Here is a 27,253-nt window from a genome sequence, read left to right as displayed (position 1 = left end):
CACAAGCATAGGTGCTATTTATGTTTAAGAAGCAGACAGGGCCCTTCAGATGGTGACTGGAAGGTCAAAACTTGTCTGCAATGGCAACTCAGTGGGCCCACCACCACTGCTGGCTACCTCCCAGGCCCTTTTGCTCACCTGAGGCAGTTTGAGGAGGCACCAGAAAAGGGTTGAGGAGAAAAGGCCTTCTGCTCAATGCACCAGTCTGTGGGGTGAAGACAGGAGAAGAAATGTCCTCCCATCCTATTGCCACCACACACCGTAGATCACTTGGCTCTGCTGCTGGTTTGCCTAGTCATGACCTTTTCCCACCCTGGCCCTGATAGAATACCAGGAGGAGGAGCTCTGCTGCATTTCTCTGTATACAGTTTTACACAAGGAATACAAAATCCCTTTTGGAGAAACCCATCTAATTCAGGTTGCAGTGAGACATAATAAAAATGCCAGTGATTAAATATTGTTATTGACTTTTATTGTAGGTTAGTAACCTACCAGATAATTTTGCAAATGTGTTCCACTATCAAAAATGCGACCCAAGATTTCCTGGAACAAATACTGAAGAAAAATGCCCTGCCCTAGTCCACACTCAACTATCTATAGTTGATTCTCCCTCCTTTTCCCTCCCTCACCCGCCCCTCTCTCTCTGTGTAAAACGATCTGTGCATCTGTTCTGGTAACAAACCTGATTCTGCATTAGCATCCTCTTTGATCATGGTTCTCACAGTCCACTCAACACTATAAAAATCTTACAGCGTCTAAATTGCCAAGACAGAAGCAGCATCCTGAAGACCCACAACCAAACTGAATACAATCCTACCTGTATTGGCAAGTTGATTCGCATGCAGATTGTCTCGAGTCTTCCTTAAGACAACCATGGACACACTGTCTCCTGTGACCTGAGCTCCTCAGACTTAACTTTTTCAGTGCAACAGCTCAGTCCTAGAGAATACAGCAGACTGCATAGCCCTACCTCCTGTGAGAGATTAGGCTGCTGCAGACATCTAAGAAACCAAACTTTACCTAGGCAACAGCATCTCAACAGCTGCACACTTAGGTAACACTGTACACAGGGCAGACTTCTGAGCGCAGACCGCTGTCTCAGCCTTCAAATTCCAGCTTATGAATAATTTTTCAGTCACATTCCTAGCAACATACTCCTATTAATGCCATGTGCCCCTAAACTCCTTGGACCCTGCTCCAATGAGATTCTCCACCACTTGCTCAATGCTAAATCTGAAAGCAACCCCTCTGTATTATTGCCTGTGTTTTTCACAGAGTGCATTATAGGAATGTGCTGTGTCAGATCCCAAATACAAATACTACCTTCCATTTAGATGCTCCTTCTTATACACTTACTTTCAGGATACACTGATACCTCCTTATTACCTACTTATTACTCCTTATCGGTCTGTCACCAAAAGGGTCACCTGGCTGTTGACATCACTCATTATCCTGCATGCACAAATGCAACTCCATACACTGTACATAATATATAATAATAATTTATATATGCCCTTCAGGCAATTCTTTTGGGAGAAAGAGAACACATCTCATTTTTAAAAAACACTGTACATCAGGAAGAATTGATGTTTATATATTGTCTTAAGAAGAAGAGGATTTAGCTAAGATTTAAAAGGCTCTACATCTTGTTATAAAAGATTTTCTTGTTTGAATCTTACGCAGATCAATTTACATCAAGCACCAAATTAACAAATATTATTATACCCTCTTTGCCAAACCAAAGTGTCCCTGTGCCTTAAGTATTCTGTTCAGTCTGCTTTGCTGTGCTCCAGTCAGCAGTTCATGGTACAAGGGTCACTTTTGGACTTCCCTGCAGAGTTAATAACTCTCATCAAACAGCGTCCAAACTCCTCCAGGATCATGCGTTCCGCTGCAGCTTTTGACTTGCCCATCTTCTCTGCTTGCTCTGCCTGTGCAAGAAGGCATTCGCAGGTTGCATCAGCTACCTCCTTGGTTACAAATGTGAAGGGCAGCCTGAAACAAAGAAAGATAAGATCCACTCACTCTCAGCAAAAGAACACAATGCACTTCCAGGGCTGGACAACTTTTTAGTACGATTGATCGAGATTTCGAAATTTCATCTGTCCTGTTAGATGTGTGCCTTTAAACAACAAAAATTAATAAGCCACAGTTACAATCACATTAACTGGTAAGCCACTGTGATTTGGTACCTGCCTCCCCTCATGCACATTTTGAAACAGACTTTGAAATGCCCAGGTACACAGAACAAACCTCCAGCTTCAATTATAAGGGCAGTTCAAGAATTGCATCCTCTCAATAAATGGGACACTTGTACTTCATGCTTTCTGTAAGCAAGTGGACAACCATGAGAAGACAACACTTGAACACAGCTAAGCTTGGCATAGGCTAGGCTGCAGAGAAAGCACAGTTGTGTGAACAAAAAGCTCCATTAGTCTGAGTGGTAACATCCAAAAAGACAGGGACATACCTGGCACATACATCAGAAAAAGTATCTGTTACAATGATAGTGCTGCATTAACTTACTTCCCACCACCACTGTTGAGTGCTGGTGTTGGTCTTGTCAGCAGATCAGAGATTTGGGAAGATAACTTGGTCTTTGCAGCAGTCTGTTGCTGGACCCTAACTTCTGCAGCATCTGCTAAATGCATCAATGTCTTTCGCTCTGGGCTTTCTTCAAAATTTTTACAGCCAATGCATTTGCATATGGAAGAACACATGATTTTTGCCTGAAAGAAACAAATAAAACATGAGAAATCTGTTGCAACTTTGACTCCCATTTACGATAAGCCACAATGAGAGGAAGATCTTGTTTTAATCTTTTATCAGTTAGCCATTAGAAGAAGCCCCCTAGCTTATTCTGTAAACTCTCACCTCAAACTGAGATGCCTTCCCAGAATGTATGACTGAATCAAATGCAAATTAGTGCTTTTCCACTCATACCTTTATTCACCAACCTATTGTATTCCAAGGAAATTAGGTGGTTGAGTTGTAAGAGATCAGTCTGCCGCTGTCTCTACATACACAGAATGATTAGTTAGCTGATGTAAAAACTTTTGATTTTGTCTTCCACAGCCATATTCTATTGTAGAGCATCTGTGGGATGCTGCTTCAAATCCTCCTAGGGACTTGGTGCAGCAGATTTCTCTAGGAAATACTGCTCTTCAGACTAAACGACAAATCCAAGCTGAAGTTCAAAGTTGCTACATGATTTAAAATTAAATTTACATGAGTGATCAATTTTGCCAATATACATGGCTTTCCATATGTAAACTGCTGAAGAAGAGATAACATTATATCAATACAAGGGAGACAGAAAGCAAATCAAAGAAGCTACATCAACTAAAGGGGAAAAGAGTTTCTTTAAGATGCAATAATGCTTCGTACCTCATAACATTCACAGTAGTTCTTGAGACATCCTGAGCGTTTACAATTACACCCTTTGCTGTGTCTCCGATCTGATTCTCCTTCCTTTCCTTTCCCTATTTTGGGCTTGAAGGCTTCAGGATTTCTGTCAAGGCAGGCCTGTCAAGGCAGACCCAGAGGGTTGGTCATTGCATGTGGAAAGGACAATTTAGAGGTGCAATAAAAGAACTCAGGTGTTGCACACATGGGGAGGACATTGGGGCATTATACACTCACTCTGCACTGCATCATAGCTTCAGAAGACACAAGCTACATGGCTTTCATACCTGGGACAGGGGAAGAGGCCCCTCACCTTTATTGCTTTTTGCCTATCATTTTCGTGGTCCAGGTTGTTATAACAATTTGTACAGTTACAGTTATTGCAGAATTCACCATTTGCAAAGCAGTCACAATACCTGAAATATAAGATGCAAAAGGCATTTGTCAACATAACCACTACACTGGCGCTAGTACTGATGACGACAGCAGAAGTCCTTTGTCTGGCCATATGCATATGCACTGATAAGTTCAAGGGTCACTCCCTATGCTCAAATCCACATATAATTGGTATCAGCCTCATTGCAGGGCTTCAAACCCCCTAGCAGAGGTCTAGCTGCTGCATAAAGACACAGGTTTATCTTAAGAGTGTTCATCTGAGCTGATGCTCACATAGCACAGGTACCCACAGCAGCAGGAGAAGCTAATGAGACTTTCTTCTATGGTGACATATTCAGGGCCATTCTGCTGCACCTGCCGCTTAGCCAGCTCCTAACCCAGTCAGTTCCAGTAAGCCTTTAGGACCTCTCACACAGCCAAAACAAAAGGCAAGCAACTGTAGTGCCAACCAACAGGCAAACTGACACCACAACCAGCATTTTTTGTTACTTTTGCCCATGAGCTGTTCCCAAAGTTCAGAAAAACAGGAATGGAGGACTAGAAAAGGAATAAAAAGCGCTACACTTTATAGGCTTTGAAGCACAGGCAACCAGGGAAAGGGTCTGAGGATAAAGCTGTAGTTGAAGATTTTTGAAACGGAAAAAAAAAAAACATTGACAAGAAAAGCCTATCACATTGCTATGCCTCCAATGTACCTCTGCTACTTCCCACCAAAACCAAGATCTCAGTATCCCACATATCAGACACATGGAAGCACCACATTCATCCCCAGCTCAAACATGCTTTGGGGCCATAGCAAACTCTGGTAACCTTTCAGTACTTCCAGAATCACCTCCAGCTATAGCTAATGGAAACTGCTGATCCTCTTGAGTTGTTTTCCAAATCCTGTTGGGAGTGTGTTCATTTTTAAGAGCCTAAACCTGGCTTCCTATGTCTTGCCTAGTGTAACACTACAAGAACTGATTAGGGTTGCCCTGGTGTCCACTACCACCACCCATCTGACTGAACTGCAATTTTGTCATTTTTAGCATCCTGAATGGTCCCAGGGACAACCTATATAATTTATTTTTTTTTACAACCTGCAATAGCTCTTCTTTTTATCCAGTTTAAAATTCAGTAGTGAAATGGTCTTAGTTCCCAGCATCATGTCTTAGCTGGCAGCATCAACCCAGAGCATCAGTTAGCAAGTAACTTCTGAGTTTTCATATCTGTAGAATAGACTATGTGTCTGCCTTCAATATTCACTTGGAAAAAAGCAACTCCCCTTCCAGACAGGAAGAAAGTCGACTAGTGAGAAAACATCTTTGCCAGAGTGAATTAGCCATTTGCTCTGCACCAATGCCTATCAACCTCAAGCTACAATTATAGTAATTTATATAATTATAGTAATTATAGTAATTTGCAAAACAGCATCCTGAATGTGTAAAGCATCACCAATTATGCCGTTATTCTCCCAGAATTTCTAGGGCATTCAGGCACCAAAGACTCAAATAAGTGGAAAATGTAAAACTTCTAACATATAAGCTTGGCATTATGAAGTCAGTCACATATGCTGTAAACCAACAGAAAATACAGCTACACATCTTCCTTTATCATGTCTTCTGTGCAACAGACAATTTGCATACTAGGAAACACAGCACACCTCCCAACATTACACCAAAAGAAACTCAGGCTGAAAAGTTTAAACACACTTTTTAAAAGCTCAGATACTGTTACATCACTTTCCCTTTGAATAGGACAACACAAATTTCTTCTTCGCTGTCTACAGTTGAGGGAACCACAGATTAATCTCAGCATCTCCCGTTTTTCTCCCAAAACTGGTAAACTGACTTTGCATCAACTTAAAGAAACGTAGCAATTCCTCAGCTTAAAATGCTTTTATGTCAGACTCTTACAAAGACACTGAATGGAATAGCAAAATATCTCATAAGGATAACAAGCAAGACTCAGACCTGTAAGTGAAGAATCACTTGTCTATCTAGTCATTTAAGTTATGCAGTCCAATTTTTCTGAAGTACTTGGTAGAAGTACTGATGGTAAAATCTAATTCATAGCAACAACACAGCTACAGAGTGGAATCTACTCCATCATGCAATAAGGCCGCAAAGTTAGAAATTTATGAAATATTAGGGGTCATATAGTTCACAGAAGTCACAAAATTACACAGGCACTGCCAACATCTCCACCAATATCAATTGCAACCTTAAATTAACATCTAGACGTTAACATTGCTGCCATATTTTAAAATGTTATATTCCGATATTTGGTGTAAATTTGGGATGTCAAAAATGAGGCTTAAAAAAAAACCCAAACTAAGATGTACTTACAATTTCAAACATAGAGACTTTGTACAATTGCAAGGCTTCCTTGGGCGGTTTGCAGATTCAGAAGGAATTATTCTGTGGAGGGAAGAAGTGCCTTTATATAAATGCACACTGTTTTATCACTTTATTCCTATTTTAAATTCAGGTAAATGGCTTGCTAATAAAAAAAAAGGAAAAAAGGTACAAAATAATTCTATGAAAAGAATTGCAAAATAGTAATAGTAACTTTGAAAAAACTTTATATTCCCCTTGCATTAGGTTTTTAGTTGATTTAAGTAAATATCATATACATTGCCTGTACTATCCAGAAAGAGCTGGGTTATTTGATGCAAATTTGGCTGCATGTCTAAAGTAGAAATGAGGTTTAATGCTAGGGGAAGCTTCATAACTGAAAACTGGAATCAGGGAAAACTTCCACAGAACCTCTCTACATGCAAGGGACCAGATCCAGCCAATGTTCACACAACATGATTGTGCCTTCGCTTTTCTTCTAGTTGGAATTAAACAAAGCTCTGGAATAACGGAAAAGCAAACCAAAACAGATATTCAGTTTACCTATAAATTTTATATCAGATACAGTTTTTAACTGCTCTTAAAACTTGGATTTGTAACTAATCACTTTTGGTAAGAATTGTTCCATCACTATCCAGCAATTTCTGCACCTAATAGCAGGGAGATTAAATCAAACCCGTTCATTTGAATAGCTGCATCAGGATTTTGGAGTAGTTTGCATCAGTTGAGGTTGCCACAACAAAAAGCACCTTACAATTTCCAGCAAACAATGACACAAAAGGACAGTGCAGTACAGCTAAACCTGCTGGATTGCAAAGGGAAAACAATATGTTAGCCATTATTTTCATGCTCAAAAAAAAAATACAAGACTGAAAAAATCCAAAGGCTTAATTTCAGGCCTTAGTTCCATTTTGCTGTCTGGCTGGATTTCTGCACGAGCTAAGCACCTAGCTCTTACATCATCCAGCAATGTCGAGAAACAGTAAAGGTCTGTGGCTCCCAGGTGCTGAAGGAAAATGAGGAATGAGCACCAGGGAACTTTCAGGTCAACTTCCTGCTGCACAAGGTCAAAATACAAAGGAAAACACAGCTTTGATCAAGAGACTGACTCAAATAATAAGAGTCATGTCCTTTAGTCATAGGTAAAAACCACACCATAGTACATTTGATGTTCTTGGAACATCCACCAAGCCACACTCAGTATCTCAGTCCCCACCCTTACTTATAATGGGACTGAAAAGATGATGCTCATTCAGTAGCCTAGACTTGGTTCGTTTAGCAAAACACTCACCCATTAAATGGTAGTCGTGCTTGGGACTGGATACTAGATGTCCCTGTAAACCCAGTGTTGCTTGCTATAGATACATAGGACGATTGTTGTAGCTAACAAAACAAAAAGGTTAATGCATATTATAAAAGTTAAAGTATACACAAGAGGGTATGTAGCTAGTCTTTTAATAGGTGTTCAGATATCATTGTAAAAATATGCCTGTAAGCACAGCTTTAGACATTTGCATAACTTGGACCAGGCAACAACCTTCTGCCTACATACTTTGGTTAGAATCATTATTCTAAATAGTATTTTTGCCCTCCACTACAGTGGCTACAGCCATACAGATAACAGACTACACACAGAAATGTTCAGATTATAACCATCCTAAAAACTTGCTCTTTTCCCCCTTCTCCTAAGCAACCCTGTCCCTAATAGAGCAGAATCGTTTTCCACAGAAATTTCTTTAGTAGCTTTCTTAATATACAAGCCACTTATAGAATACAATATATCATTAAATAAAGCAAGTAAAATTATTTACAGTTTGCTTTTCATATTAAAAAACACTGAGAAAAAACCACCAAACCTTCTAAGAACCTGCCAAATGACACTGTTTTGACCTATTTAACCTATGTGCAGGTTGGCACATAAGATGTGGACCACTGGCGCCAGGCCAAAGGGGACAGATTGTGTCCTGAACACAAAACCTCTAAGGAGAGGTCCAACAAAAAGTGCTATGTAGTTTAAGGTAAGATTTGTGGAAGTGGACTGGAAGAACACAGTAAGAATCTTCAGGGTCAAACAGCAGCTGTCACAAAACCAGAAGGGAACCAGAAATGAGCTTGGTAGCAGTTATACCATGAGCTGAAAGTTATTATTTGGTACAGATTGTCTGGTTAGTCCTCAGCAAAATGTTTCATTTATTCTTTTTATTCTGAATGTTGACCAGATCTTAGCAAAGAGAAAAAAACCAATCCCCAGACATGGGTTGGTGTGATGGGGACAGTCTGCTCCTGACCCTCAGTAATATGGTTAGCATATGGGAAACATAACCCCTGTTTTCAAAACTGGAAAAAGGGAAGATCCAAGGAACTCCAGGCCAGTCAGTCTCAACTCTGTGCCGGGCAAGATCATGGAGCAGAGCCTTCAGGAGGATCTGCTAAGGCAAGCAGATAATATAGAGGTGATTGGTGACAGCCAACACAGCTTCACTAAGGGCAAGTCCTGCATGACTGATCTGGTGGCCTTTTACACTGGGGTCACAGCCTCGATGGACAAAGGCAGAGCAACAGACATCATCTACCTGGCCCTGTGCAAGGCATTTGACGGAAGGAATGCCACCCAGAGGGACCTGGACAGTGTCAAGAAGTGAACATGAGCAAACTGCATGAAGTTCAACAAGGCCAAGCGCAAGGTTCTGAACTGGGTCAAGGCAATATCATGCACAAATACAGTTTGGGAGGAGAAAGGACTGCTCCACCAGTCCTAAAGTAAAGGACTTGGGGGTGGTGGCAGAAGCTCAACATGAGCCATCAATGTGCACCTGCAGCCTAGAAAGCCAACCGGGTCCTGGGCTGCATCAAAAGAAGCAGAGACAGCGGTCGAGGGAGGGGATTCTCCTCCTCTGCTCCGCTCTGCCCTTGTGAGACCCCACCTGGAGTACTGTGTCCAGTCCTGGAGTCCCCAGCACAGGAAGGCCATCGAGTTTATGAAACGTGTTCAGAGGAGAACACTAAAATACTCAGAGGTCTGGAGCACCTCCCCTGTGAAGCCAGGCTGAGGGAGTTGGGGTTTTTCAGCCTGGAGAAAATGAGGCACTGACGTGACCTTATAGCAGCTTCCCAATATCTGAAGGCTCCTACAAGAGAGCTAGGGTAGGACTTTTCACATAGTTGTGTAGTGAGAGGACAAGAGGCAATGGTTCCAAATCTGAAGAGGGGAGATTTAAGGTGGACATTTAGGGAGAAATTCTTTAATTTGAGGGTGGTGAGCCCCTGGCCCAGGTTGCCCAGAGAAGCTGTGGCTGCCCCATCCCTGGCAGTGTTCAAGGCCATACTGGATGGGGCTTTGAGCAATCTGGGCTGGTGGGAGGTGCCTCAGCTCAAGCAGGGGGGGTTGGAACTGGATGATCTTTAAGGGTCCCTTCCAACTCAAACCATTCTATTCTATAACTAATACCATTTTTATAATGCATGGAGCAATTTCCTGTAACCAAGCAGGCCACATTCATTCCCTTTTCCCTCATTATGAGGCCCTGAAGGTCCTGTGAATTGAAGGAGACAAACGAACCAGATTTCTTTTTCCCCCTCAAGATACTTGGGACACCAGACTGATTACCCCCTTCCATACTGGTGATGATGATGTCAGGCACCTCAGCAATTAGGTGGTGGTGATGACCCTGTCATAGAACAGGGAAGTTCACAGAACACTGTCTATAAAATCAAGCAATTAGTTACAAGTCCTAAGTCAGGAACTCCAACCAGAACTGCTGCTGGACAGTGAGACCTGTGACTACCTGATGGCCAGGGATGCTTCTTTAGGCATCTGCTTCTTATGAGGATTGAGTGACTCATTTTCCTTAATGTGATTTTCAAGTCTAGATTATGATTGTTATATTGATAAAGCAAACCATCGATGAAGATCTGTGGCAACTAGCAGAGGGTCTAGGCAATTATAAATCATAAGTTATATTATAAATGTTATAAGCAGAATCAGTGGTGTGGTACATTATATTCCTGTGCTATTTTGATTATAAATTCTGTTCTATGCTAATAAAAACTAAAAAGTTAAGAAGTTTTAACTGTAGCTACGATTTAATGCTGTTATCACTCTGCTCATCTATATGGGATCCCTATAATAAACTTTGTCACCTTAGTGTTAGATGACAATTGAGGAGCAAGAACCTTTAAGAGGAAAGGCAGTATATTCCACAACAGCATCATTTTCTTCATTTTCTTATTTATCTCTGGGTAAACACCATACCTGTGTGACGTACTGAGCTGGAAGGACTGCATACCCAACATTTCCTGTGCCAGGTGCTGGTGCCAGTACAGTGCCCGGTGGGAGATTGGTGAGGTTGGGCTGTATCTGCGGCAGTGGAGTGGCTGGCATAATAAGTCTTTGTTGGGGCTGACTAGTAGTAACTATCTGGGAAGCTGGGTTGATCGGTTTGGGCACTACCTGGAGAGAAATGAGATCTTTATGAAACCATTTTTTTGTTGGTCCTGAATGCACTTTTATTAATAGAAAGTTTATCTCTAGTGCTGAAACTGGACTTTTTTTCTTCCTCCCGTCCAGCCAAAAAAGGCCAGGGGTATATATTTTACATTTATCTCACCTGTTTCACAGTCTGTGCTGGCACTATGGGAACAGACATCCGTACTGGGGCTGCATTCACCACCACTGGCTTGGCTATTATCAAGACACAACGTCATATCAACATGTTATTCACTTTAAATCCACAGTTCAGTCCTTCAGACTTCACATGAGCATAACATAAAGGTACTTAATACTGAGATTAACTGGCTAAACTCATGGAACACAACACTGAAGTTTAAAGAATACTCTTGTAAACAGCCATTTAACAGAAGAGCGTGTGAACACATTTCACAAGTGCAGGGGTCCTCTGGACACTGAAATTCCCTTGGCAAAAGTAGAATACAAAAAACACAGCTTGCAATCTTTTATTCCATTACAGCTCTGGAAAGCATGATAAGAAACTAGCAGAAACATCCAGTGCTTCTAAAGTGTTTTATGTGGAAGGATTTTCATGTTGCAGGACTTTTGGCAATATGTTTGTGGGTTGTCCTGGCTTCATAATTTTCATACTGAGAATCTGGAGCTTGCCACAAGTCACACTGGTATGTGTGACTGTGCCAGCTGGTAAACTGGGGAAAAGCAGCCTAAATGCTCCAAGGATTCAGACCTAACTACAAAACAATTTGACATAGAGGAAAATTTCTGCATATAATCCAGAGGTATCAATAGAATATGAAATTTATAGGAGTCTATTATAAAATCAAGTAAATCTAGCAAGTCTTGATAGATCTTTTGTCTACTGATTTTAATCCTGACAAAACAGAAGAAAAAAACCCATGAGAAACTTATTTCAGACAAGAAATACGTTAGCACCACCACTTACCCTGTTGAAGAGGCTGTGTATTCGTGCTGGGATTTTGACTGGCTGATTGAGTTGAACTATTGGCTGTTGTAGCAGTAACAAGTCTGACATAATGGAACTTGCTTCCAGGTACCTGAATCTGCTGAACATTGGGCGCAGTTGCTAAGGGAATAATAGTCTTAAATTGAGATGCACCCACTCCTCCTACAGTAATGGTCTGCACTGTTGATTTCACAGCCTGTTAAGCCAAAACAGACATCATAAAGTTACTTGTACAAAGGTAGAAAGAACATCAGTGTGTTTATTCCTCAATTTGTTAGTGAGCAACTCCTTAATCCATTCACATTCTTGAGAAGCAAGTCAGTTATCCCCATTTTTGCTATCAAAATTTAAACAGGTGTGAAGAGATTAAATGCTCAGAACAAATTCACTTCCTTTTGCAATGCTCTACACCAAACATTGGAGTAAACTAATATTTACATGAGTAGGGTGACTCAGTTCACTTCCCCAGATACAACATCTGCCAAAACCACTTCAGGTCACTACAGAGAACATTGCTCAGTTTGTATTCAAAATCAACCAATGAACAAACAGAAATACTCCTACTAATAAAAACACACGGTAAAAGCTTGCAGAACTACTCATGCTGGACTGCAGCATGATTTATCAGTACGTATAGATATGTCCTGTTAAGACAGCTGGTGATTAATACACAGAAATCACTGTGCAGCCCTTGAGAAGGAAAAGTCCATAAAGTGACAGCTTGAGACATGAGAGCACAAGCTGAGAAATGAAGAAGCAAGAACAATGAAGAATAGCAAACCAAATATATTTAAAAAAAGTAAGGAGAAAGAAAGGTTGTTCAGCAGATATACCATAACTTAAGGTTTTAAGTGGAAGGATTTTCATGTTGCATTACTTAGAGTAATGGTATATCTGGAATTCAAAAGACTTCATCTTCCCAGTTTGTCTCGACTAAAACTGGTAACAAGTGTTCATTTTATTTATATAAATTCATAAGTCTACTGGTTTGGTAAGTCTCTTTTTCCAGCGTGACAACTTTACCTTCTCACTTTTTTATTCACAGTATTTTTTAGTATCTATTTTAAATGTATCACTGTCCGTAAGTTTTAGTATTAAATTTTATATATCATATTCTCCCAGCACCTCAGTTTTCAGCAGCTACATAATGAAATCTCAATGTGCACATATTTCACTGGAAATATAAGCCTATTTTTTTAAAAGAAGGTGTTTTCTTGGTGTGTTTTTTTTAATTGTTTTGTGTTTTTTAATTCACTGAAACCTCAACAGCCCAGAGCAATTCAAAATAAGCACTATCTGGCAAGCACAGCCAGAGCCTAAGCGTTATCTCAGTGAAAGCAGCATAGGCAAAAATACCTCTAGCACACAGGTTAGTGGCTGCCATCCAAACACAACTGGGAAAATTGTAAAACTCAAGTGACAATTTCTTTTAAGGGCATGTTCTTGGGCCCAGTGAAGCCAGATTAAACCCTTGTGTTGTGCCACATAACACTGGATCAGAACTCAGTATGTGTAGCACACAGCCATCTTAGTTTTGTCAATTGGGGTGCTTGTATTACAGTGACTTAATCTTTTAACAACCGTTTCTAGAAGACAATTTTGCCACTTTTACTCTGAAAAAAAATATTAATTTTCTAATCATGCTGTGTCCATGTACCCTGTCATCATCTCAATTAGCACCTGTATCGGTAAGAAAACACTGGCAAAATATGTCTGAGTGTAGTACATGCAACTGTGTCCACTCCTCACTATATGTACTCTGGTTATTCACACCCATATGCATCCCTCATGTTTACCAAAGAAAGAATACAGACATTAAGATAGGAAAAGATTCACCTAAGATTACAAAAGAGGAAAAAAGTAAAAACTGTAGTTTGTAAGAAAGATTGGTTTTGGCTTGTCATTCATTAATGCAAATCAATTTATCAAATCTATTCTGGAAAGCTGATATTTTTCTAGGAATAAGATATAGGAAATTAGTAATTTACAATTATTATGTCTCAGGTCATGGTGTTTTCCTTAAGCAGACCTCTACCAACAGAATATAAACTCCTCTGTTGCAGACCTCAGAAACATCTGGAAATCAGCCCTTGCCAGTGCTATAGAAAGACTGGTAGAAGAGACAGAATCATCCAAATAACATTTCATTATGTCACAAAGAACCTATCAGATGACTTGGGAGATTCAGCATACAGAAATAAGAACTTGCACAAAGTGGAGCTTTCCAGGTTGGAAATATGTTTTCTAACAGCATGCCCTTGTACAGGCTTGTTATGGTTTGCAGCCCTCAACTGACGAAGTACATGCTCCTTAGGACAATGCTCTTGCTAATTCTTCAGCAAACACAATTAGAAGAATAACTTGGGACTTGGCCACTACCAATCTGTGGTGCAACATGTCAGTTGCCTTCAAGCCATGAGACAGAAGACATGCTAGAAGACAGCGGAAAGTTGGTTTGTACCTGGGCAGTTGTGTGGTTGACTATAGCCTTCCCAGGAGAGGAGGGTGCAGACTGCTGCACTGTGAGGATCTGCTGTCCTAATGCTACATTCAGTGGGACGCCCACTGTCTTCTGAGGGGAGGCGTTGGGAGGCTGGGAGGCCACTGACACCACTGTTAGCTGCTTGGCAAAACAAAGAAGCAGTTCAAATTACTGCACAAGACACAAGAGCCTGTACATACAGAATCCTCTCCTCACGAGCATACAGTTCTTGCCCAGTACAGAGTTCTGTGAACAAGGGTTCTGTATTTAATCACAGCTCACACAGGTCTGACCATGCAAGAGCAGCACTTATGCACACTAGAAACCTCAAAGCACTGCTGATTTCTAGCACCAAAAGGTCCCTGCAGAAAGCTAGCACTGCTGCTTTTGTTTGGTTGGGTTTGCCCGTCCTTTTTTTCCAGGAAACTAGCCCACTGAAGACTGAGAATTGTCAGGATGGATTGTCTTAACAATAGCTTTATAAGCAGTATAAGACCATTTCATCACAAACAGAAATTTTAAAAGAGAGTTGTGGAACGGAAAAAATAGTAAACTCACCTTACACTACTGATTCAGCCAACATAAAAGAACATCAGTATTTTCAAATCTACTTTCCAGATTCCCATAGAGATCCAGTCTTCTGACTACATTTCTGCAGAATGCAGTGCTTGAATATTCTATCCTATATAGCCACATCCCTTCCCTGGTTGGTTTTCTAGTTTTTGCTCTAAACTTTTTTCTTTATGGTTAAAGAAAACTCTTGGTTTTTGAAACTTGCTTGCTTTTAAAAGATAGAAGTACATATCTACAGCAAACCCAACATGTAATCTTAAGGAGTGTCTTCACTCCCACTCATTGTTAATTTTGATTCCAGATTTAGGTTTTTTTTTTTAACTTCTTCAGGTTGCTCCCTCACTGATAATTCTCAAACAAGTCCTTTACTCCATTTGTATAACATTACACAGCTAAAGAATGGGCAAACTAACAGAATTCTTCACTCTTCCACTAGTTTTTACAAAATATTTCGTTTGCATGCACTGTGCATCTTGCCTTGCCCCCTATTCCTTTCTTTAGCAATATTCCTGTTCTTGTGACAGCTATCAAGTCTAAAATACAAACATCACTATGACATCTGTAATGCAGTTTGCAATGGATGAGCTTCCTTTTCTATCTATTGCCCACTTGTGCCAAATCTCCATCTCTGTATTTGTCAAGGACTACTGCATTAATTCAGTCATGGTTAGGGAACAACAGTTAATAAGTGCTGAAATCATTGATGTCTCCTTTTAAATAGTCTGTTGATATTTTATGAAAGCACGAAAAAAAAAATATTGTTTAAGCACTTGGCTAAGATAGAACAGCTGCTCTTAGAATGAATGCTTAGGGAATGGCAAGAAATGGCAGGAATGGGAAACTAATGCAGCAATGTACATTTACTGAAAACCACAATAATGGACCCAATTGCAAAAAATCTAGCTTAGGCCATTACTGCAGAGCATCACAATATGCAATGGAGATTCTGGAGTGTCAGGATGCAGCCTGAAGCAAAGGCACAGACAGCTCCATTCAGACCACCACTGTCCTGGAAAGCAGCACTGTGCAGCAGCCAGAATCAGGTCCTTACCTTATTAGGAGATTTGAGTGGTGAGATAGCTATTTTATTGGGTGCCTGTTGAGTTGTTGTAGTCAAAGACGATCCAATGACTCCACTCTCAGAGATTGTTATTGTCTTTGGTGGTGTTCCTGGAGCAGACTGTGAAAGAACCTTACCTAATGAACAATGAAGATACCACCAACTCAAGTTATTACAATTTACATTAACTTTGCTTTAAAAATTTTCTCTTCACATCATGCAATTGATCTCTGCTTCTGAAAGTGTATTACCTGGTAGGAAGGACATTGGCACTCTTCAACTTAGATTTAGCAAGAAAGAAAACTGGAATTATTGCAAATAAAAAGGTCAGTTCACCTGAGCTTAAAAAACCTGAAATGTGCACTGAACTGTCTTTGACATTCATCTGAAAATTCTTTAAAGTCAGGACAGCACCCTGAGGTGTGCAATCCTCCAACCTGTGCCATGCACAAACACCCATGCAGCTAGCTGCTGCCAGTATACAGACAAACAAGGCACCTGAGGGGGGCTACTTCCTTTTAAAACCTCACCCATCAGAAACAACCCATGTTAAAATGACTAAGAAAAAAGTAGTTGGTCTGCCTACACTCAACTTGCCTTTTTTTCTTCTCTGTGTTGGTGGTTGATTCTTTCACTGTCTAGTAGAATATTTGACTCTCTCAAGAAAGTATGGGTAATGGCCTAACTCTGCAAACATCTTGTTTTACAACAGCAAAACAGGTTAAACATCAAAACCAGCATCTCCAAATAATGAAATCAGTCTTAGGAATACTACAAAACTCCCAGAGTGGAAAACATTCTATCCTATCCTATCCTATCCTATCCTATCCTATCCTATCCTATCCTATCCTATTACATTACATAATATCACATTATACCATATCATACTGCCAAACCTTTCAAATTTAGAACTTCATCCCAGTTTGCAAAAATTCCCAGGCAATTAAAAACACGTACCAAATTCATCAAAACATGCATACAAAATCGCAACACACAAAATTTATACTTTCCCCAAAACGATGCCAGTCCCTCAAAGCTCTCAAGTTAGGCTGGCTGAATGGGATGGCAAGAATAAAGATGTTTAAAAAGATATCCCTCTCAATTAGAGAAGCACCTTCGCCTCCCACTAATGTTTCCTTTCCAGGCTCAGGTACTAAATTTTCCAACATAATGATTTAAAAGCTAAAAATTAGTTTATTTTATAACATATCGGCTGGTCAATATTATGTAGGTATCTTTTGAATTAGACATTTTCTTACACTCTGGAGACAACAAACATAAAAACATGCTCTAGTATTATTTTCCTTGTGGGTCCCTACTGTTTACCTGTTTTCATGTGCTGCTAAATGAAAACATAATGCGGTGGCTTTTTTGTGGTTTTTAATGTTTTTGGGTTGGGTTTTTTGTTTGGTGGTTATTACTTTTTAAACACAGTAACAGCTTAATACAAATATTTATAAACCTAGTGAAGCAATCTTGTTCTTCTCATGTCTGTAAATTTGGTAGAGAAGTGCTTGAAAAAGGAGTAAAACTGAGGAATAGGGTAGGGAATCCCTCTTTCACCTGAAACATGAGTCAGGCTGTAGGGTGCAGACAGCCTGACAACTCAAGATTATATTCGAGTTACGTGCCATTTACTTGAATCTGTCAAAGTTCTGAATACAGGAGACAGCTGCATTGTTTTTAAAACCAGCACAAGTCTCATTTCTGTAAAGGCTTAAAAAACTTATTCAAATATGTAGTTTAAGGCCTACTTGGGTTGGGCAATCTGGAAGCAGGTGAAGACATTCTTGAAAGACCTGAAGATGAATCTGGCTTCCTATGTTTGTCCTTCTGAGAAAATTTACATGTCTCAGATGTTTCTTGCATACATGCAATGATGCATTTATCAAGGGATACATCAGTCCCACTGCCATAATAAAAAAATTATTACACTGTAGGTTTTTCTTTTTTCCTTTTTTTTTTAAGAATACACAGATTTGTTTTCCAAAGAGACAAACTATTTCTTCTTTGACTTAGTTACTTTCTTAGACTGTTCTGTGATACTTATTTTTAAAGTAGTTGAGCAACTTAACAGAAACAACACAGCTTGATTCACTCATTTTCCTTGTTACTTGCATGTGTTTCCTTTAAGTCCAACTATAAACAAATTGAAGTAATAAGAGAATGTATCTCTTTTTTTCCCCCTGTGCATATAGTGTATCTACAAATACTTTATAGAGTACCCTTTTCTCTGGCTGTGAGATATTTTTTTTCTTCTCCTCAAAATTCAGAAAGTAAAAGCATCTGACAGTAAAAGTAAATGATCAAATGCTACAATAACAAAGATAATTCTAAATTAACAAAGTGCAAAGGTACCAACAACTGTAATTACCTGCTTCTACTCACAAAATTCAGATTTTTTAAAACCAGCTTGAGGTACTTCAATGAAGACTATAGTAAAATCATCAAGAGAGGAAAAATTCCTACAATCACTGCCTCTTTGAAAGATCTTTAAAAATGCTAAAACAAAACAATGAAAAGAAGTACAACCTGCAATGACTGGTGACACTTGAGTGGTCTGCCCAGTGACAGCTTTGCTATTGATTGGTTTTGCAAAGATCAGCTTGGTGATCACCGGGCCAGAAGTTGGGGTTCGGGTCTTCTTTGCAATCTAAAAGGTGGAGGAAAAAAAGACTTAAAGTAACTGGAGTATTTTGGATCTAAATTGATGTGTGCATTAGGAAATAAAAAGGGCTATTCTTGTACACATAATTAGAAAAATAATTGTTCTTGCATTTCACCTCCATTTGTCACAATGGAGAGAACTAGGTTATCATTCATGCCACTTAAGAATACCAGCCAACAAGGCAGGATAGCCAAATTCCTTTCAGTTTGTTGGTAAGATATCTCCCTCTGCAAACAAACCTTATCTTCGAGATGCTGAAATTACTTCTAACATGCCACTGGTTTAAATAAAGCTGTTAAAATTAAAGGCACAACTCTCAGTATTTGAAGCTTTAAAATTTATTTCTTTTTCAGACAAGAATACTTGTTTCTCATGTGATTTGGCTTGGCTGAACAAAATGCTTTAGTTGGCACTCTGGGGAAAATAAGTTTATGGCTTTTAGAAAAATGAGCAGGCAACTCAGGGAGACTACAAAGATGACATTAAGCTATGCAGGGGGAAAATTAGAAGGGTCAAAGCCCAGTGAGAAATTGATCTAGTTACTACTGTAAAGGACAATAAAAATGCTTCTATAAATAGGCCTCCTTTTTTTTTTTTTTAAATGTAAGGACAATCTCTATTCTTTGTTGGATGTGGGAAGGGTAAAAGGATGAGAAAAGGCTAAGGTACTTAATGCCACCTTTACCTCAGACTTTAGTAGCAAGACCAGTTGTTCTCCAGGTAGCCAGCACACCAACTAGAAGACAGGAATGGGGAGCAGCATGCAACCCCTATAATCTAAGGAGAAATGGTTAGTGACCTGCTATACCACTTAGACATGCACAGGTCTATGGGGCCAATGGGATCCCCTCAAAAGATACTGAAGGAGCTGACAGAAGTGCTCACCAAGGCAGTTTTTTATCCTTTATCCAGCAGTCTTGAGGAACAACAACAGAGGAGCCCCAAAGAGGAGACACAAGGACTCCCAGAAACAATCCCTCAGCTTTGGCCATACTGACTGCCATCAGTGGTCAACTCTGGCCTGCAATCAGGACACATGGAGACACACCATCTATCATGCTGCTGCCTCCTTTGAGAACACACATAGAATCAGTCTTGAGTGAAAAGACAGCATAGAAAGAACCGTGCCTTGGGTGTCCCCTCACAGGAGACTTTCTGCTGTGCCTTTTTCAGCTATACTGCCTGTCCTGCATTGGCCTTATCAGCCATCAGCATGCTTGCAGCAAGTGTGGGGAGAGCCCTTCTGACATCTTCATTTGTGAAGCCAAGACATGATGATGATGATCCAGCAGTCTTGGAAAACCAGGGAGGTCCCATCTGATGGGAGCTGAGCAAATATAACATAAGAAGGAGGATCTGGAGAACTACAGACCTGTCAGTCTGACCTTGGTGACAGGACATGTTATGGGACAGAACATCTTGAGTGCCATCGTGCAGCACATACAGGACAAGGGGACAATCACAGCCACAATCAGCACAGGTTCATCATGACCAGCCCAATCTCCTTCTCTGGCAAGGAGACGTGCTTAGTGGAGGAGGAAAAGGTTGTGGATATTTTTTATTGGGACATTAGGACTTTAGTAAAGCCTTTGAAACTGCATTCTGGAGAAACTGGCTGCACATGGCATGGAGGGGTGTACATTTTGCTGGGTAAAAAACTGCCTGGATGGCTGAGCCTAAAGAATTGTGGTGAATAAAGTCAAAACCATTTAGCACTTGTTAAAATGTGGTGTTCTCCAGGGCTCAGTACTGTGTCTAGTTCTCTTTAATATTTTAATCAGTGATCTGGATGAGGGGATCAAGTGCACCCTTAATAAGTTTGCAGATGACAAACTGGACAGGAATGGTTGTACAGAGGGTATGGACAGGCTGAATGGGCCAAGGCCAACCGGATGTAATTCAACTTGTGTCAGGAACTTGGGTCCCAACAAGCCCATGCAATGCTACAGGCTTGGGAAAAAGTGGCTGGAAAGTTGCCTGCCAGAAAAGAATTTGGATGTGCTGGTTGACAGCCAGTTGAGTATGATCCAGCAGTGTGCCAAAGGCAGCCAATGGCATCCTGGCTTGTATCCGAAAGTGTGGCCATTGGGAATAGGGAAAGTGATTGAGGCCACGCTTCAGGTAACTGTGTTCAGTTTTCAGCCCCTCACTGCCAGAAAGGCATTGAGGTGCTGGAGCATGTCCACAGAAGAACAACCAAGCTGGCAAAGGGTGTAGAGCACAAGCCTTTTGTGGAACAGCTCAGGGAATTGGGATTGTTTAGTCTGGGAAAAAGAAGGCCCAGGGGAGGCCACATTGTTCTGTACAACCTCCTGATAGGAGGCTATAAGCAAGGTGGGTGTTGTGCTCTTCTCAGAAGTTAAAAATGATAGAACAAGAGGAAATAGCCTCAAGCTGCACCAGAGGAGGTTTAGATTGGACATTAGGAAAAATTTCTTCACTGAAAGGTTAGTCAGGTACTGGAACAGGCTGTTCAGAGAAACGGGAAAGTCACCATCCTTGGAGGTATTTAAAAGATATGTTGATGTGGTGATTAGGGTCATGACTTAATGGTAGACTTGGCAATGCTAGGTTAAGAGTTCGACTTCATAATCCTAAAGGTCTTTTCCAACCAAAACAATTCTATGATTTTATTTAATTTAATCTATTCAGTTGTATGACAACTACTGCTCTGAAGTATCTCTCAACCTATTTTGACATAGCAGCACACTTTTATCCTGCAAATAAAGAAAATGGCCTTCTGCAAGAGTTTCCAAGACATACATGGATCATCAATCCCTTGAAAGCTTTGGGTACTCAGTAGGCAAGAATCTGTCAGTTGGCTACATCCAAAGGTGTCTTTTTTTCAGTCTCCTGAAACACAGCTGGACCAGGAATATGTACATGCATTTCAATGGGACCAAAAACTTCAACTTTCAATCTTTATAAACAGGGTTCTGTAGTCTTAAAAGTCTTAAACAAAACATTTTGCCTTTTTTCACACTGACAGAAGGTAACTATCAGATCCAATTATTCTAAGTGTTTCTCTATACCAGCATGCAGCTGGTGAATAGTTCGATTAAGAGGCTGGCTTCCTTCAAAGCTTATTTTAACCTGTTGACTGCAGAGGCTGCCTATTGCTAAGATCTTCCCTGAGTGCAAGTGAGCACAGAGGAAGGAACACTGAAGCCCTTTCACTCCACAGGTCAGGCCCATGATTCCTCTCCCCCACCACACAGACCAACCCACATCCCATGGGCACCAAGCCACCCACCTGATCAGTATTAGAGAGGTATGACATTGTCATCCATGTGAGGAGCCACCTCTCCAAGGCACAGAACCACCTTTGATACTGACTGGTACAAACTTGCTCAGGCATCCAGAGATGACAACTATTTTAAACAGCCTAAGACATTCTGAGTGTTTAAATGGAAAAATTGAGTAGGCTAGATGTTATAGCTTCCTACACAAACTGCTATTTATAGAATTTGCTGACTGAAAACACCTCTTTTACAGTAGAGTAGCACCAAAACATTCAAAGCACTCACTAGCACACGAATTCTCCAGCTGCCCTGCAAAGAGTATGCCTGAGGCTTTTCAGCTCCCAGCACAGATGGGGAAGCTGGAGCTCCCCCCTGCTAGGGCACTGGAGCCCTTCAGCTTCCCATAGAAAGCAAACACTGCCACTGTATGCCCTGTCCAACCCAGGGAACCCTGTAATGTGCTTCCCTAGAAGCAGTACCAGGAAAAGACCTCCTTTAAAGGGAACCACACACTGCTGCACAGTTAAAGAGTACAGGTGTTCCTCAGAGGAAACCTCCACCTCAGATCATCGGCCTGTGAGGGTCATTTGCCAAAATATGCTGCACCCAGGCAGCGTTAGTTGCTTTAGAGGTGGCATATACTAGTTAAAGCTTGAATCGGAGAAGGAAAACAAAACAAAAAAACCCTCTTTTTGGAGATACATTACCTAAAACCTCGAAACATAAGTTGTTTGAAGAAGAAAGACTCATTCAAAGCTCATTTTACAAATTTAACTCAAAGCCATTTTAATATTTCAAGAATTCAGTTGTTAGCACATACACAGCTAGTTGATGAGCAAGTAATTATTTAGCAAATTTTTTTGCAAATTTGCACGCTTTAATTTCTCATCAATTCACCACATTTCATCTTGATTGAGACTTCCACTCAGTTGAAATAGCTCTTATCCTTCCATAAGGTATTATTGTAAGTCAACTGCTATTGCTATTACTCTCTAAAGTGAGGGCAAAGTCTGGCTGAGAACGTGATCAACATCCAGCAGGGACAGCCAACTCTGGACAACAGCAGTCTTTTCCCATAGCACATAAATGTGCTTAAATGACTTACATGAGGATGTGTAAGCTACTAGTTGTCTGTTAACATAAGGTATTTCAGAAAAAAAAACCCACAGAAATCCCCAAATGATACCTAGTCAACACTGCTTGCCCGCAGACTCAACTTGGAATATTCTCAGACAAATATGCCATTCTTTTTGGTGGAGTGTTTGTCTACAAAGGAGGTCTAATAAACAGGTGATTCTCCTCAGGGCTTACAAAATGTGACAGAACTCATACGTTGGTTGTTATAGGTGAGGAGCAGTCCTTGACCCCAAAATGCAGGCAGTTCCAACTATGGCTGATAATCCCAGGCACCTGTGACAGCCATCCAGGCATCAGTAGCAAACTCATCACCCAATTCAGTACAGACTGGAGGACTGATCAAGGTAACAGACTGCCCCTTTAATGCTACAGAAAAGCAAGTTCTCTGGAGCCCCCTGCCATTCCCTGTACTAATCACAAGGAGCTTAACTTCTTTCCTCTAATCTAAGCATGCTCACTGCAAGTTATTTTTAATTAGACTGCAAAATATTTCCTGGGGCAACAAGCTCCTCCATAAGAAAATTATTGTATTGAGAAGCACACACCAACCTTCTTCCTCTTACAGATGAGATTTATCTGGAAGCATCTTTATTTAAAGGGTCAGTTTGTGTCTTCCTGAGCCCTCTCCACTACACAATACGAACTAACAAGTTCCTACAGGTGGATTTTGGTTTTGGCTATCAAACTGTCTTCTATTCATACTGAAAAAGGCAAATGCATAGCTTCTATTTACTGCTAGATTGAATATCCACATAGTCAGCTATCAAAAACGAGCTACTATAAATTCACTGCCTAGATGACCTCATGGGAGCTTGTCCATGTAGCTGCAACCCATGTCATTTATATTTGACATAATATGAAAAATCAAGGATTCCAGAAAAACAAGAAGAGAAAAGCATACTTCAGAGATGAAGAAGATGAGGAAGATGAGCTAGGAATGGGAGTTTGCTCTGAGGTCAGGAAGCACACAAGGTCACTTTTCCATGTGATGAAGCCACAACAATGGCTTAGCAGTTAGCTTGTCATGGCAGCAATGATGCTATGGACACACATATTAAATGCAGAGACAGTTACCACATGAAGACTTCAACTTTGAAGTTAGACTAGCTTAGTGGTGGCAATGGGTCAGGGCATTTGGTTGAGAGTCATCTGCAAGGCCACACTTCTGTTTAATACACTTAGCCAACAGTACACCAGCAGGCACATTTTTTTTAAAGCCTGTACACAGGCAGGAGCCACAGACTGGAAGCAGATGCCCTGCAGTTTTGTCAACACATCCAGGGCAGCAGTTTCAACTTAATCAGGACAAGCTACCAAGGGACAAGAGTAAACCTCTAGATATAGAAGCTCAAAGTACTGCCACATTTTGCACCTCACAACCTCATACATCTAAAACTGTAATCAGAGAGGGAGCTACATTCTAAGGAACATTTTGCTCAACTGTATCCATTATCTTTTCAAGTGCTGAGATTCCAAATGGTATCACTGGATTACAGCAAGGCTAACAGAGTTTCTCTAATGACCTGGAAAGCTCCTGTGACAGTGTAAAGGTCAGAGTGTCACCCCCCTGACATGGGGACACCTTCCAATAGACCAAGCAGCTCAAAGTCCCATCCAACCTGACCTTTAACATTTCCAGGGAGAGGGCATCCACAACTGCTCTGGGCAACCTGTTCCAGTGTCTCACCACTGTCAGTAAAGAATTTTTCCTAGTATCTAAACTAAATCTACCTTCTTTCAGTTAAAAATGGTTATCCCTTGTTATATCACTACTTTTCTTGAGCTGCTCACATTTGCTTGGCAAGAAATACTAGTCAGGGACTGTATCATCTTGCCAAATAATATGGTTAAATGTCATTTTTCATGTGCAGCAAGTTAGTTTTTATTGGGATACTTAGTTTCATTTCATTTAGACTATAAAATATTTTTGCACCATAACCTGCATCAAATTCTACTTTTCCTTCACTTTAACAAAGTCTTATTTCTGCCTTGCTGACAACTAGAATAGTCACATTTAATTCTGCCATACACCAGGATGAGTATCAGACCCTTTGGGTCATAAACCAAGTCTTTTCAACATATTTTCAGATCCTAGCAGATTCTCTGTGGTTTCAAATATATGCCAGGGACTAGGAACAAGACAATTTCCAACTGACAATATAATCTAGTCTGTCAGTATTTATTAACAAGTTTAACTAGATTTGAAGCAGATGAGATATACCTTCTTGCTCTTTTTCAAATGCTGGAAGTTTTTTTTTTCAGAGATTTTATTTAAATGTAAAGATAATAGGCACAATCTACTCTCTCCTAAAGGAGTAAAGCAGCATGAACTTTGAATAAAGAAAAACAGGCATATAGAGTTCAATTCAGTCTTCCTGAAAAAGCCTGCAGAATCTATTTTTATAAAATGAAAATGAGACAACTCTTCCATGTACTGAATGTGGGAGTGGTACACATGTTCTCCCACATGAATGTACAGCTTACTTTCTCTAAGGCAAATCCTAAGTTTCTAGACAGTAGCTAGAAGGGGCATAAAACGTTAAATGCATCCACATATGAAAGGATGGGTTAAAAGCAGCATTGTATTTATATATAAACACAAGAAATAAATGCAAAGGCTGTAAGCAACCATGTGTTAATCAGTGAAGGAGATGGGCAACAGCTGAAGCAACAGAATTGTTGTTAAGATGTTCCATTAACATAACTCACTTTACCTGTACTGTTTTTAATTGCTGGGTCTGCAAAACAGAAGGCTGTGCCGCAGTGTTTATCAGTTGACTTCCTTGTGTCAAAGCTGAGACACCAACAACAGGTTTCACTTCTGACCGACCTCCAATAACAACTTTGATTTGCTGGCCTTGTACCTTGGAGTCTCCACCTTGGGCCTGGGATGTGGCCTTCTGTGCCTGTTGAAGTTGGCTGTGTGGTAATGCTAAAACAATAGGTTGGCCAGACTTGCCCAGAGTTGTTACAATTAGCTTTTGCCCATCTGGTTTAATACTTTGATTGCCTATTTTAATATCGGTGGTCTTGTTCAAAATAATCTGACTGGCTGATATACTGACAGGGGTCGGAGAACCAAGTTTATGGAGGCCACTTGGAAAGGTTGGCTTTACTACTTCATTCACATCAGTTTTGGGCGTTGTGGTGGTCACGTCACCCAAGTGATTGCTTGATGTAGTAACTGATTCTGTTGTGACTGTGGCTGTAGTTGTAGCCAAGGAGTCACCAGTGGAGTTTATATTCACTATTTCTTCCAGTTCTGTTTCCATGGGAATAGAATCTCCCACTGGTGATGACACAATAACTGCCTCAATGCTGTCATCTTCTACCAGAGTTATACCGGTGTCCATTATTTCTTCAGGGAGCAAGCTGTTGACTTCTGCTGAAACCATCTCCATTTTCACAGTTGTGGCAGTAATGACAGGACCAGGTACTGTAATAATATTTTAAAAAGTTACTGGCTTCCATAAAACATACATTTTTCAAAGCTTTATGAATAACATTACCAAAGAAAATATAGTAGCAAACATTTTTTCAGACTGAAGCTACAGTGCATGCACTGGAGGGATATAATAAAAAAACTTGTTATCAAAACATAACACATCAAGCTGAATTGACTCATGGTAAGAATTAATATCAAATCTCTTCAGGAGCATCCACTAAAGCCAAGGCACTGACTTGCTGTAGATTACCAGATCACTCTGGACAACCCAATACAAAAAGAAGTGGCATTTCTCCTCCAAGATACAGGCATCTTGTTCACAAACATTTAAGGTTACTGAAATAAAAAGCAAGGCTTAAACAGCTTTAAAACCCAACAGATGATAATGGCTTTTCCCATATATGTCAACACTGATTAGCAGGTTACCTTGCTCCAAGATAACCTTACCCATACCAGATGTTAACAGGGGTTTTTATTTTGCCAAATCCTCATTTTAGAAATCTCAGAAAAACAGCTCTCTGGTGATGGGCTTTAACAAACCCACAAGCTCAATCAACAGCCCACCTACCTCAGGACCAAGACAAAGCCCTGCCATTCTAAGATGAACAAGGCAATTCCTCTATACCGGCTGTGAAAAGAGCAGCTCAACTTTTTCTTCCTCAATACTTGCAAGAAAATAAAATGCTCAAAATCATGAATAATTTGAAATGTATTCTAAACACAAAACAACATCTTATCTGAAAGAAAACAGAGATTTCTAAGCTGACTTACTAGTAAGAGTGACCACTTTATATAAAAACCCACTACAGTGAGATTCAAAGCCAGAGACACTTCTCACTTGAGAAACCCTGAAGATTGCTGGAAATGGTAAACTCTAACACTCCCACTAAAACTGTCTGAAAATGGATCAGCTTAATAAGGCATTTTCCTCATTTGCTGACCCCATCAGCATGCTTGGGCACTGGACAGGTGAGCACATTACATGGATAGGTGTACATACTCTTGAGTACTCATTATAAGCTCAAGAGGACAGGATCCTTGCAAATTCTGTTTCCCACTTACCAGGAAAAGCAGAGA

General features: G+C 40.4%; 1 protein-coding gene across 4 annotated transcripts in view; it reads right to left on the bottom strand.

The window, feature by feature from the left end:
• Nucleotides 1-1,706: 1,706 nt before the first annotated feature.
• The window catches only part of LIN54 (lin-54 DREAM MuvB core complex component), a 40,492-nt gene continuing 14,945 nt past the window's right edge, over nt 1,707-27,253 (bottom strand). For 2 of the 4 annotated variants that reach the window (XM_030450366.1, XM_030450365.1), the window contains exons 2-14: nt 25,446-26,167; nt 18,217-18,337; nt 15,676-15,821; nt 14,031-14,192; nt 11,549-11,765; nt 10,745-10,818; nt 10,390-10,587; nt 7,429-7,520; nt 6,129-6,200; nt 3,719-3,821; nt 3,388-3,525; nt 2,527-2,729; nt 1,707-1,995 (exon numbers count right to left, since the gene is read on the bottom strand). In XM_030450366.1, coding sequence (XP_030306226.1) covers nt 1,794-1,995; nt 2,527-2,729; nt 3,388-3,525; nt 3,719-3,821; nt 6,129-6,200; nt 7,429-7,520; nt 10,390-10,587; nt 10,745-10,818; nt 11,549-11,765; nt 14,031-14,192; nt 15,676-15,821; nt 18,217-18,337; nt 25,446-26,132 — 2,415 coding nt within the window. In that variant the 5' untranslated portion in view covers nt 26,133-26,167 and the 3' untranslated portion in view covers nt 1,707-1,793. The remainder of the gene's footprint in view (nt 1,996-2,526; nt 2,730-3,387; nt 3,526-3,718; nt 3,822-6,128; nt 6,201-7,428; nt 7,521-10,389; nt 10,588-10,744; nt 10,819-11,548; nt 11,766-14,030; nt 14,193-15,675; nt 15,822-18,216; nt 18,338-25,445; nt 26,168-27,253) is intronic. The other 2 variants (XM_030450367.1, XM_030450368.1) reach the window with 2 other exon arrangements.

This window comes from Calypte anna, chromosome 4B (assembly GCF_003957555.1).
Source record: "Calypte anna isolate BGI_N300 chromosome 4B, bCalAnn1_v1.p, whole genome shotgun sequence".
NCBI classification, from domain to species: Eukaryota; Metazoa; Chordata; class Aves; order Apodiformes; family Trochilidae; genus Calypte; species Calypte anna.
This window is presented reverse-complemented; position numbering and strand designations above follow the sequence as displayed.